At 38.7% G+C, this 12,517-nt stretch overlaps 1 protein-coding gene across 1 annotated transcript; it reads right to left on the bottom strand.

The window, feature by feature from the left end:
• Positions 1-3,266: 3,266 nt before the first annotated feature.
• Positions 3,267-11,397, bottom strand: Crtam (cytotoxic and regulatory T cell molecule). The gene is made up of 5 exons (XM_026402723.2): positions 11,262-11,397; positions 8,727-8,810; positions 6,555-6,701; positions 5,247-5,333; positions 3,267-3,397 (listed from the first exon to the last, which is right to left on the bottom strand). Exons 1-5 carry the CDS (start codon positions 11,395-11,397, stop codon positions 3,267-3,269), a joined length of 585 nt encoding a protein of 194 aa, XP_026258508.2.
• Between the last annotated feature and the right edge of the window lie 1,120 nt (positions 11,398-12,517).

The raw sequence follows: 12,517 nt of genomic DNA, 5'->3' as shown, positions 1-12,517 counted from the left end.
TCTCTGAACTCGGGGTTCAGGGGATTAATTGATTACAGCAAAAGCTGTGCCCTCTGAACCTGGCTGCAGCCAAATAAAACTGTTTCCTGCTATCTTCGATGCCTTGCCTCCTTTGTCCCTATAACAGCCTCTTGAGTTGGAACTAGAGAAATGGAAGCAGTCACTTTTACATCCTTTGGGAGGATTCTTTGCAAATGTAGACTCAGAGGCTGCCGATACAACAGTAGGTTTAATCAGCCTCGACAAGCACCATCTCTGAAGTGGAAGTATTCTTCCCTCTGCGTTGTTCATAGAAGAGTGACAGCATTGTAAATGATTTCTGACTCAGAGCCACTACACAACTATAAATGGCATGCCTGACCTTGATGTCTTTACACGTTAAAACTCTCTTGAAAAGCAGAACATCTGGCTCATTCTCCGTCTCCCAACTCCTTCACTTCTCTTACCAAACAATTCATCCCTAAAGTCTTTAGATGGGGTGGAGCAAAGCAGGAATCCATAGTGGTGGTAGTAAGGAAAGCTGTAGAGGCTTAGAGGGGATATCCAATCTGAGCCTGGTAGGAGGCGGTGCCCCTGGGTGAGCTGCCCAGCATGTTGTATCGATGCCTGAATGGGTGGGAAAGGTTAGAGTACAGCAGTGTGTGTATGTGTGCCCATGTGCACCAAAGTCTCCATACAGCAGGGCCACCTGCTATGGATGTGAGGGCCCAAGCTTGGTGAGCAGAGCATCCACGTGGTGTGGGTGGAGAGAGGAACACAGAATGGGAAATCAGTGTCTGGGCAGTAAGAGGAAGAATTCTTGAGGAGAACAGTATGGAAGCAGAGGTGATTGATCATTCTGGGTATTGATCAAATAAGAAAACATTAAGGATAATGAAAGCAAGATACTCAGAGAAGGGTGTTACAAATATATAAAGGAAGAAACCTAGAATAAACTCATGATTTTCAATAGATAGACATAAACATAAACAAATACATACATATGTGTAATATGTACATATGTACGACTACACACACACACACACCCTGTGTAAATTATCATGTATTCCTTTGCTCTGTCCACTGAGAAGGCTTGAGAACAATGACACCCCCAAAAGCAATGAGTATACCTAGCCCTGGATCTTGGCTTCCAAATGCCATTTGCCACTGAATGGAACCAGGAATCCTAGGAGAAATGGCTGATTCCAGAGCCAGGCAGACAACGTTTAAGATAAGCCTGAAATACCTGGTACCAGAAAGCAAGAAAGTGCTTGAAGATTGAGGAGGCTATATTGGACAGACACAGAAGGCAGCTTCTACAACTCCATCATGAAATTAGCAATGGATTAACTTGATAGTATCAGATTATAACCTGTGGAATCATAACCAGAGGAAACCATGAATTCATATACACATAAGCAAATAAATGACTAATTTTGAAGTTTGATGGGGAAGAAAAATTTGCATAGTTTTACAGTATCTCCCCACAAAACACTAACTTTTAAAGAGAAGAAAGTACCTTTACAAGTGGAAAAATCTGACAGATACTTCATGAATCAAATGATCAAAACGAGTGCCCTCAATAGAATGGGATAAATAAATGCAATGAAATAAACATTACATGGCTTCTTGACAATCCAATGGAAGTTGTGTAACTTGAATGTAACCACGCAGAAATATCTGACAACACCAAACTTAGAGATGGCCCACAAGATACTTAACCTGTATCCTGCAAAAATATCTGGGTCATGAAAATAAAGAGATCGAGGAACTATTCCAAACTGAATGAGATGAAGATGAAGTGTGAATTTGAGCTGGGTCTTTTAGGACAATTGGGATAATTGGAGAAACTTGAATGGCATCTGAGGACTATTAGCAGAAACATAACAGTGATAATTTCCTGATTTTGATGGTTGCATTGTGATTATAAAGGAGAGTGTCCTTGTTAGTAGGAAATTCACACTGAGGTATTTGGCAGCAGGGTGGTGGGCATCCTGTCAACTCACTCTCAGATAGAATCAGAGAGTGCTTTGTGCCATCTTTATGCTTTTCTAAAATTTTGTGATTGTTAAAAAATTTTAAAAATCATCACAGTAGGATCTGGTCCCTGTAACAAATTACAAACTCATATATGGGTGTGCTTGTGTGTTATCTTAAAATTGGTTTATTCAGATCCAAACACTGAGAGATATACTACATAATGCCAGTTCACTATGCCTTAAATAAAATGGTAGGAAAAAGTAAATAAAAATACATGTCCCATGTCACTTTCATATATATGTGAAGCAGGAAGTGCAACTTGGATCACAATCATTCAAAAAACAATTATACGTTCTTTTCTTTATTAAAGAATTTTAATTTTTTTAGACCTTTAAAAAATTTTTAATTTTTGGTACTAGAGATGGAACCCAGGGGTTCATTATCACTGAACTACACTCCCAGCCCTTTTATTCTGAGACAAGGTCTTGCTAAATTGCTTAGGGCCTCTCTAAATTGCGGTGGCGGCTGGCCTTGAACTTGTGATCCTCCTGTTTCAGCCTTCTCAGCTGCTGGGATTACAGGCATATGCCTCTGTGCCTGGTTTAAAGAAATTTTTAAAAACCATTCATTAGGTCAATGATCAGTCAATAAACTCATTATTTCTTTTTGTACATGGAAATACCAGGTTGTCTATCAGGTCAGCTGAAGTGATTTAGCAGTAAAGTCTAAGATAAGAAAGGCTAATTCTTGGGTCCTTCCTGAGCTCATGGCTTGTGTCTTGGGGCTGTTAGATCCATCCTGGATTTATTCATTGTGATGCATGGCTCCTCCCTGTCACGTGTTGGTTACATCTTCTTAGAGTCCATCTTGAAAGTAACCTCCTAGGATCAGAGATCTTCTTTAGGTACTTCTCATCTCAAACATCTTTATTTTGTGACCAGAAGAAAAGATATTTTTAAAGAATTCTTTTTTTAAGAAGTTCTACTAGAGCCTGGTATCTAAAAACTCCTGTTCTCTCAAGGTAAGATATTAGCTGGTCACATTGACCCTGATCCACAGGCTCAGGGGCTCTGAAGTAGTGTCAGGAATAATAGGTTCTTTCTTTCTTTCTTTAATTTTTTTTTTTAAAAAAACTATGAGCTTTCTGTTCATGGTTTGGTCCCCATGTTGCTGCCCTGGCTCAGAAGACACCATCTCACATTGCACTCAAGGGACACTTTTCATGTCACAAAACTGATGCTCCTTCCCACGGGCTGCTCTACTGATGGCGTGGCTGGCTGAAAAATCATCTCCTACTGCAAGGAGCACTACACAATGCTCTCTGGGATATGAGTGTGCTTTCCTTCTAATTTTGAGTGTTCTGCATTTTCCTTCTTCTTTGTTTTTGCTTCTGAGTACAATCTCGTGATATAATTCATGCAACGTTTAGAGTGAGAAGCTGAAAAATAAAAGATAAAGATGAACATTTATCCTGAACAACATTGCACCCATTTCTTGAAACGGTTTGATGGGGCATCATGATTTTAAGGTCCACATCTGACAAAACCTAAGAGTCCTTGATACACTTAAGTGGTCTGAATACATTGTTATACCTTAATTTTTAAAAAGTCTTGTTCACATAAACAACCTACTAAAAAAACTGAAATGAAATATGCAGACATTTGTGCTGTATAACATGTGTGTTGCTGAAAAAAGCACAATGCCTTCAACAAAACTGCATATTAAAAATAACAGGGCTCATGGGAAATACAGGGCTGGGGCAGACCCCTCGAAGCTATGCAACTGGACATGGAGGCAGCTATAGAGAATATATTTTAAATGTGCAAAAAAGAAAATACAGTGAAAACACTGGATTTGAGGGTGCTGAGGCAGGGAGGATGAAGGAGGAGGTCTGCATCCAAGAGAAAGTGCCATCTCCTATGAGCATGGTGAGCCCCTGGGATATCCCTGTCTGTGGAGGACCGGCTGAGTGCAGGTCCTCATTTTAAAATTTCCTTTAAGTTGAACTGCAAGGGCTTCTGCTTTTTAGCAGCTGAGCTAAGGGGTTTTCTTTTCCTGCTAAGGGGCATAATTCTCCTCCCACTTCTTTGGTTCCCTCACCTATGAAAAATATAGGAAGCTACACATTATATGACATCATTCTCTATGCTTTGTAACCCAAGGGTCAGTCAGATGAAGTTTACACATATTCCTCCTCCTTCCCCCAGTTCTCACAGAGTCAATTCACTGTGTCCCTGTCTTTTGTGAGCACATCGATTCTCTCTTTCCATGGTGCACTTACTAGGTCAAAACAAAACGAAAGACAAAGGTATTATAAAAGACCGGGCTTCCTACAAAAACCTCAGTCAAACCAAGTGAACCTAGAGACAAAGCTCACTATATTTCTTGAAGCTCCTCGAAGGCAGAATAAAGTAATCTGCATGGAGGACATAAAATAGTTGAAAAGTATACATTTCTTAATCTTCTCCCTAAAACTAGCCTACTGGATCTTCATCCAATGCCCCCCACCCCACCTTCCTTCCCATTAAGATTCTTTTCATTTTCTCTACTTATTTTGCTTCAAGAATCACAATGGAGCTACCCAAAAGACCTGAAACATTTCTGCTTGAATTAGTTAAAGCTGATATTCATTTATTCAATACAACTTTACCAAGCACTCCATTGGTGTGAGGCCCTGCGCTAGGACCCAAGGATATAGGATAAATCCAGTTACTCACAAGATGAAAGAATATTGTGGTAGCTAAATCAAAGGCACCAGAAATCACAGTATGGTCTGGGAAGTGCTTCATAGTAAAGGTGTATGTAGCACACTCTGGGGCCCAGGAAGGACCCACAACACCCCAGTGTGTGACAGAAGTCAGGGGAGGCTTCCCCATGTGGAATACCTTCCACAACATGACCTTAGCTACTGATTGTTTTTTATTTGGGTACCAGAGATTGAACCCAGGGGCAATTAACCACTGAGCCACATCTCCAGCCCACCCCCACCCCTTTTTTATTTGTATTTTGAGACAGGGTCTCGCTAAATTGCTTAGGACCTCCCTATGCTGCTGACTTTAAACTTGTGAACCTCCTGCCTCAGCCTCCCAATTCCTGGGATTACAGGTGGGTGCCACTGTATCTGGCCTGATTATTTTTTTAAGATGCACTTCTTTAAATCTTCAAAGTGATTTGAGAGGTTGATTTTCTAGTTCTGAAAATCAAGCTTTGATATTTCTCCCTTCTCCTTAAAGCGAATTGATAAATGAATCTTATTTTTCTAACATCAGGTTACATAGTTGACATACTTTGTCCGTTTTTCTCTTGGGAAGATGTTTCATCATTATTTGACCTTGATCTGTAACTTTCTAGGGTGTGTTCTGAAATTTCCTTTTCTGCAAGAAAAGAAAATTAAATTGTTAGTTTCTGGAGCCTTGGGCATCATTCATATGTAGAAATGTTTGTTTGAATAAGTTGATGCCTTAGTAATGGAACAATAGCTGTCTTATCATGTTCCTGTCTACCCCTGGTTCTCATTAACTCAACATGGAGCTTTTAGTCTTTACTAGTATTCCTACAGGCACTGGACAAAGCACTAGAAGAATGATGAAGTTCAATGACAGCAGAATAGAAGCAAATAATGTCCTTCAGAGGGGAACAAATGTAGGACCCCTAAAAGAATGATGGGGGTGAATAGTTAATGGGAAATTCTGAAATAATCCTATGGCATTTGCCTATTGAGCAGGCAGAGATATGATGAAAAGTCAGGCCCTGTCTCTAGGTTATTTGTAATGAGCATATTAGTCTAGTAACAATCCAAAGAAGATATTAAACTAGTAGACGTGATACTTAAAAAAAAAAGTCAGAGATCTTCAAAGTTGTAGTATTTTGCCTTGGTAATACATAGTTCTGGGGGTGTTGGAGGCCATATGTGACTAGATCAGCACTGTCTAGTAGCACTGGAGAAGCCACACATGTGATTTAAAGAATTCTACTAGACACATTCAAGAAGTAAGAAGAAGCAGGTGAAATTGATTCAATAACATGACTTATTTGACTAGAACACCCATGATATGATTGTTAGTATGTCATATTCCTGTGTGAACATGCTAGTGTGTATACTGAATTGGGTGTGTATTTTATCCTTACAGCACATCTTTTAGGGACTAGTCACACATCAACTGATCAATAACCATCTTGTGGCTCCTGTACCAGATAGCACAAGTCCAGATAATGCCTTGGGAGGAAAGGATTGAATCCTGTTACATGTTTATAGGATGAATTGGGTAGACAATTATTCTAAATAACTTCTAAGGTTTCTTCTAACTCTGGTGTGTGTTGAGTCTATATATTTTATTATTTATTTTTAAAATTTATTTTGGTACTGGGGATGGAACCCAGGGGCACTTTGCCACACAGCTACATCTGCAGTCCAGTTTTAATTTTAATTTTGAGACAGGGTCTAAGTTGCTTAAGGTCTTTTCAAATTGCTAAGCTGGCCTTGAACTGGCAATCCTCCTGTCTCAGCCTCCCAAGTTGCTGGGATTTCAGGCCAGAGTGTGCCATTGTGTCCAGCCAGAGTCTATTTGTTTTAATCGGTATCTTTGTCCACTCACCCTTCTTCCATATCACATGTGCTTTCCGCAGCTTCATTATGAAGAGCTGCACTATGATGAAGAGGATGAAGATGAGGAAGGACACCAGGGTGAGCAGCAGAATGCCACTTTTCTTCCTCGTCAATTCGATATACTGAGGATTTGCTTCTACAAGGGAAATGAGAGGATTTTAGGCAGTGTTCTTTACACTGCCTTTTGATTATTAAGGGATACACAATACTTCCACAATGTTTTATAGGCGAAGTGAGAGCCCAGATGAAGAGATGAGGCAGAGCTTACTGCTGAAGGTAAAGAACACACATTATTCACGTTCTGCAAACGGGCAGAGCAGGCACACAAACAAGCAAAGCAATTCTGTAACAGGATGATTTGAAAAGTTGTTTTAATTTCATAGAAATACTTATTTTTCATTTTTAGAGAAAGCATGTAAGAATATTGACTTATTAGCTGTAAGAAATGGTTTTTAGCAAAATGTAGTCAGGTAGCAAAAGAGGTTGTTAAGGAGATTGGAAAACTACTAAATCAAATGAAAATCTACTTATCTTGGCTAGGTTAAATGTGACTCTTCATGAAGGCATTTGGGGATAAACTAGATGAGCTCTAAAAAGTATTTCTAAACCTAGAATTCGGATCCTATGGGCTACAATTTTGCTAAATGTTCTTCATCTCAACCAATAAGTAATTAAAGAGTGCCAGCCATGTGGAGAACATCATGCTTAGAGCTTCCTAAGACACAATTCCTATGTTTGAGGGGGTAGTTTTCTCTATATGTAAATAAATTAATTAACAAAAACAAACAAAAGTGAGATATCTTATGCAAAATTCTAGGTCCACATGTGTTGATATAATAATGTGTTCCGGGGTTCAGAGTCAAGAGAGGTTGCCGAGGGCTGAATTGGCCAGGAAAGTTTTCAGGGAAGATATTGGCCTCGCAGGAGAAGCAAGGCCAATAAGGGTGTTCCTCCTTCCAATCAGGGCAGTTAGGATACACAAGGGAAGTGTGGCTGAAACATGATGGTATTTTCAGAGAAACATGTGTATTTTGCAGGGACTCTTTAAAGGAAGGACTGCAGAGGTAGGAGGGGTGTACTTTATTGTGGTGGGGGGGAGCTCAACTCTGTGCTGCATACTTTGGGAAGCCATAAAGGTTTTCAGAACACAGGTATGCAGAGTGCAAAGGGATATTTTGTCAATAGGAGCCAAACATGGACCCCAGGAAGAGAAACTGATGTTACAATATCTCTATGAGAGATTATGAGGTTCTAAATTCAGGGGTGGCAGTGATAATGGCAATATACCTGAAAAAAAAAAAGACTCAAAACTCCTTGGAGAGACTGGGGTTATGGCTCAGTGGTAGAGTGCTTGCCGAGCATATGCGAGGCACTGGGTTGGATCCTCAGCACCACATAAAACAAAACAAAACAAAACAAGAAATAATGGTTAAATTCTTAAAAAAAAAAAAACCTCCTTGGAAACTGGCTGTTTTTATATAAGCTGGGGGGTATTGCATATGTATATGTCTATATCTATATATCCACAATTATAAAGGATTACACTAAGATTTGGGGCTCTGCTTTGGACAAGCTGATTTTGTGGAAGAAGTTGCTATTTGGTTTTTAGCAATGTTGAGTGAAGGAGATGAAAGAAAATTTGGTTAGAGAGACAGAAAAATGAAACTGGGACTAATGCTCAGAAGAATGTTCTGGAAATACAGGTATGAAAATCTTCCTCCTACAGGCAACAGTAACAATCTTGGGAATGGGTAAACTCTTTAAGAATTAAGAAAAGTACAAAACATGAAGCAGTAAAATTGGAAGTAATCCCACATTACCCAAATTTAATTTTTTTTTTTTTTTTGTGGGGTGGGGGATTGAACCCAGGGCCTTGTACATGTAAGAAAATCACTCTACAAACTGAGCCATATCCCACATTTAAGATGTCAGGAAGAACTGGAGTTAGCTAATGAATACAGAAAAACTATGGTTAGCAAAGGAAGATGTCAAGGAAGGCAGGAGGCAACTAAGTCAAGAAGGGACAAGGGAGTGATTAACCCATTGTGTCATAAAGGGCAGAAACGTCGAGAAAAATGAGGACTGGAGAAGGCCATTGGATTTTTCCACTAAGAGGTTAAAATGTCAAGGGTTTATTCTAAACACAGTGGGTGATACTTACCAATGGTCAAGTCAAGGTACTGAGTAGTTTGCTCTTTCTCTTCCTTGTCAATCTCTGGTATACTGGAATTTTCCATCATTGAGACTATGGTGAAAGAAAGTAAGAAATGTTATATGCCTATGTCATCTATTCATGATTTTGCATATAACTGCTATAGCTCGCATGCCTGTCCCCTCCCAATCTCATATTGAAATTCAGTTGCCATTGCCATGATGTAAGGATGTGGGACCTTTAAGAGGGTGGTGAAGGCTCCATCCTCCACAAATGGATGGAGGCCATTCCTGCAAAAGAGTGGATTGCCCCTCTTGCTGTCTCTCCTACTCTTTCTTAGCAAGAAGGTCCTCATCAGATGTGGCCCCCTCATTATTGGACTTTCCAGCCTCCAAATCTGTGAGCCAATTAGGTTTCTGTTCATTGTAAATAACTCAGTGTATAGTGTTCTATTTTAGCACCATAAAATGAACATTATAGCTACCTATATAACTATATATATTCTGACCAAAGCAGCTTGAAAGCCATATTAAGTGGTCCTCATTTTATTAAAAAAAGCTCATTTTAAAATTACTGATTTAATTTTTTTAAAATTTTCTCTTTTTAAATAATGTAATAATTATACATTTTTATAGGATACAGTGTATAATGACCAAATCGGGGTAGAGTTTTCATCTCATCATTTCTTTGTTTGAAACCTTCAAACTCCTCTCTTTTAGTTTAAAGTATATCATTGTTTAATATAAACTATGGTTATTATGCTGTGCTGTGGAACACTAGAACTTTTTCCTGCTATCTAACTGTATTTTGGTAACTGTTATACAACCTCCATCTAGTCTCATTCCTACCCTTTAGTAATTGCCATTCTACTGTTTTACTTTTGGATCAGCTTTCTAAGCTTCTACCCAAATTTATACTGTTATTTCATACTTTCTTCTGATCAGGAATATTAGAAAGAAGGTCCTTAGGACACTTCAAAATAATCACTAAACATGCAGATATGGCATCCCAAGATTTTGAATAGGAACCTATAATCCCAGGTGCACAAAACAATGCTTTTTATATTGAAGTAAAAGCCTCAGTTGTCATTCAAACTTCTGGTTGCCTCTCCTTTAGAAATAGGATTTTCTAGGATGATGTTGCCTGATAAGACAAATCATAAAAATAGAAGATGGCTTTTTCAGATTTTGTTGCATATTTTTTTCCAAATTTTCTTTCTCTCTCTGTTTCTTTTTCCATTTGAAGTCTTTTTAGCTCATTGCACAGTGCCACTGTGTGGACCCAGAGGGGAATGAAGTCTTCCATGCTGCTGAAAATGGGTGTTATTAGCGACAATAAAATCACAGAAATTGGAAGCTGAAAGGAATTTTAGAGACCATATTTCTTAAATCCTATGTTGTATAAGAAAACACAGAGCAGGAAATTGAGTTGCTCAGTAGTGGTGCTAGCCAATTTAAAGACAACCAGATTCTAAACACGTTTAAAAATATTGGCTTATTAAAGCAAGTGATGTGGCTGTTCCACTTCATAATATTTTCAATTTCCATTGCCCTTGAAAACTGTATGGTACATGTTGTATTTATCAGTGTTTAAAACCCCCAAACATTTACTTTTAAACATTATTCAAGGTACACATTTCTAAAAATGTGGTCTGATACTCAGAACTATGAACATGATAATGATGTGAAAACACTTATCTTACCAAATGAAATTATTATAGAGATATCACAAGAAATAGAAAAGGATCATAGAAGAATTTATGGCATCCTGAATGAGACTGTCTTGCTCAAAACACCAAAACAAATTCATCCATCTGTTCATTAAATAACATTTATTCATTCATTCTGAATTTTCTGAGCACTTGTTATTTAGCCAAAGACTATGCTGGGTAAACTATCAGGCTAAATTAAATATATGATTATTGCTCCAATTTAACCATCTAGTGAATTCACTGCCTAAAGATCTGGGAATATAAAAAAAATTAAAAATAAAACTGTAGTTATAACCCAAGCTTTCTAAATTGGTCATATAGCTCAATGCTGTCATAAAAAAATGACCTAAGTTTTTGACAACCAAGTAATTGATGTGTCTTCAAAGATGATTTTGTTATTCCATGACAATACCAGATCCCAGCTCCTCCTTCTGGGCTCTGTGTGGAATGAAATTAAATCTGTGTTTTGTGTTTGCTCTGTTCTAGGCAGGGGAAAACAAGAATGAGTCTTCTCATAAATGAATTCAACCTTGTCATTTACCACAGAGGAAATTCAAGTTCATAATCGTGTGTGCAATTTTGTGTGTGAGTGCATTACATCTCCAGCAAAATAGTACTGAACGGTCAAGGCATGCTGTTGCTCTCTGGTCCTCCATTATACGTCAGCCCTCCTGATGTAGCCCTATTTCAGGACAACACAAAGCTGGAGCCAGTGGGAGGGGGGGTCTTGTGTGGTCTTATTAAAAATTAAAATAAAAATATTCTTAAAACTTATAATGACCTTCCCAAGCAGGCACGATCTTTTGTCACGTTTCAGTGATTTAGACACTTACCAGTACTTGTGGGCTGCTGAGGGTCTTGAGAGGAGAGAGAGCTTTTCTCCGGAGCATCTGAGGCTGTCTCTTGATCAGTAACTAGGAAAGGGGAAAAACAAAATTCTGCAACTACAGAGAGCAATTTCACCCACATCGTGCTCAGTAAAACAGAACGTATTTGCCTGCTACTTCCTTGTGGAGGTTTTGCAGAAACCTCCGAGCTGTGTATTCCACAGCTCTTGCTCTGGTTTTTCAATCTGTACCCTGCTGGTTGTCCATCTGTTAACCCGACCAGGTTGCAAATGCAGCATGCTGGACTTGTGAGTGTTGGTGCACTTGGCAGCAGTGGGCAAAGGGTGTTCACTGCCTCTGTCTGTATCCATCTACCTGTCTGTCATTCCCTCTACCTTTCTGTCCATCTGTCTACCCAGCCACACATCTATCTTCCTATTTATCACTTAGGTGGCTCTGGAGTCCCCCCAAGCCTAGGTTGAATTCCAGTGCTGCTATTTGCTGGAAAACATGCCTAATTTATGAAACACTCAGTTTTTTTTTTCTTCTCGCAGAAGTGGACATACTGACAGCATGGACCTCTTTGGGTATTTTTATAAGAAGTAAGAAGCTCATTCAACAACATAGTACAATGTCTTGATGTTTATGGAGCACAGTGCTTACTAAATATTATTATATAATATTGAGAACTACTTCGAGATGTTTCCAAAGGTTCAGTTTAGGATGGATTTCACCCATCAGTGAACAGGCCCACATCCAGGAAGAATGTAACAACTACCTGTCAATTCACCAATATGTGATGTGTGAGTAATGTCTCCATGAAATTTGTGTGCTTCTCAGTGTTTATTAAATCTAGAAATTTTCTGTGGTTTTGAAGGTGTATCTTATTAATCAAATATGTGTAATTTTTTTGGAAAAGTATAAAAGCTTGAGTTATGCCTAAGAATTCTGGGAAAAGAAAGAATTATTGAGGAAATGTTAGAGAACTAGTAATACAGTAGTACCCCCTTATCTATGGGGGATGTGCTCCAAGACCACCTGTGGATGAAGCTGTGGATAATGTCAAACCCTATATATATACTGCGGCTTTCCCTACACATACATACCTATGACAAAGTTTAATTTATAGTCACAGGAAGATATTCATTGCAGTAAATAATAGTAAAAATGACAATTATAACAATACATTGCAATGAAAGTTATGTGACTATGGTCTCTCTCTACATATCTTACTTACTGTAACTCAGCCTTCTTGCTGAACC

Source organism: Urocitellus parryii, chromosome 4 (assembly GCF_045843805.1).
Source record: "Urocitellus parryii isolate mUroPar1 chromosome 4, mUroPar1.hap1, whole genome shotgun sequence".
In the NCBI taxonomy this organism is placed as follows: domain Eukaryota; kingdom Metazoa; phylum Chordata; class Mammalia; order Rodentia; family Sciuridae; genus Urocitellus; species Urocitellus parryii.
Note: the sequence above shows the minus strand (reverse complement) of the source record. Positions and strands in the feature narration are given on the sequence as shown.

Bases quoted from the DNA above. Each gene is read 5' to 3' on its own strand.
- Crtam (XM_026402723.2), bottom strand. From the start codon at position 11,397: ATGTGGGTGAAATTGCTCTCTGTAGTTGCAGAATTTTGTTTTTCCCCT. The intron at 8,811-11,261 runs GTAAGTGTCTAA...CTTTCACCATAG, and splicing joins TCAGCAGCCCACAAGTACTG to TCTCAATGATGGAAAATTCC. The intron at 5,334-6,554 runs GTGAGTGGACAA...CTTTTCTTGCAG, and splicing joins ACATGTGATATGGAAGAAGG to AAAAGGAAATTTCAGAACAC.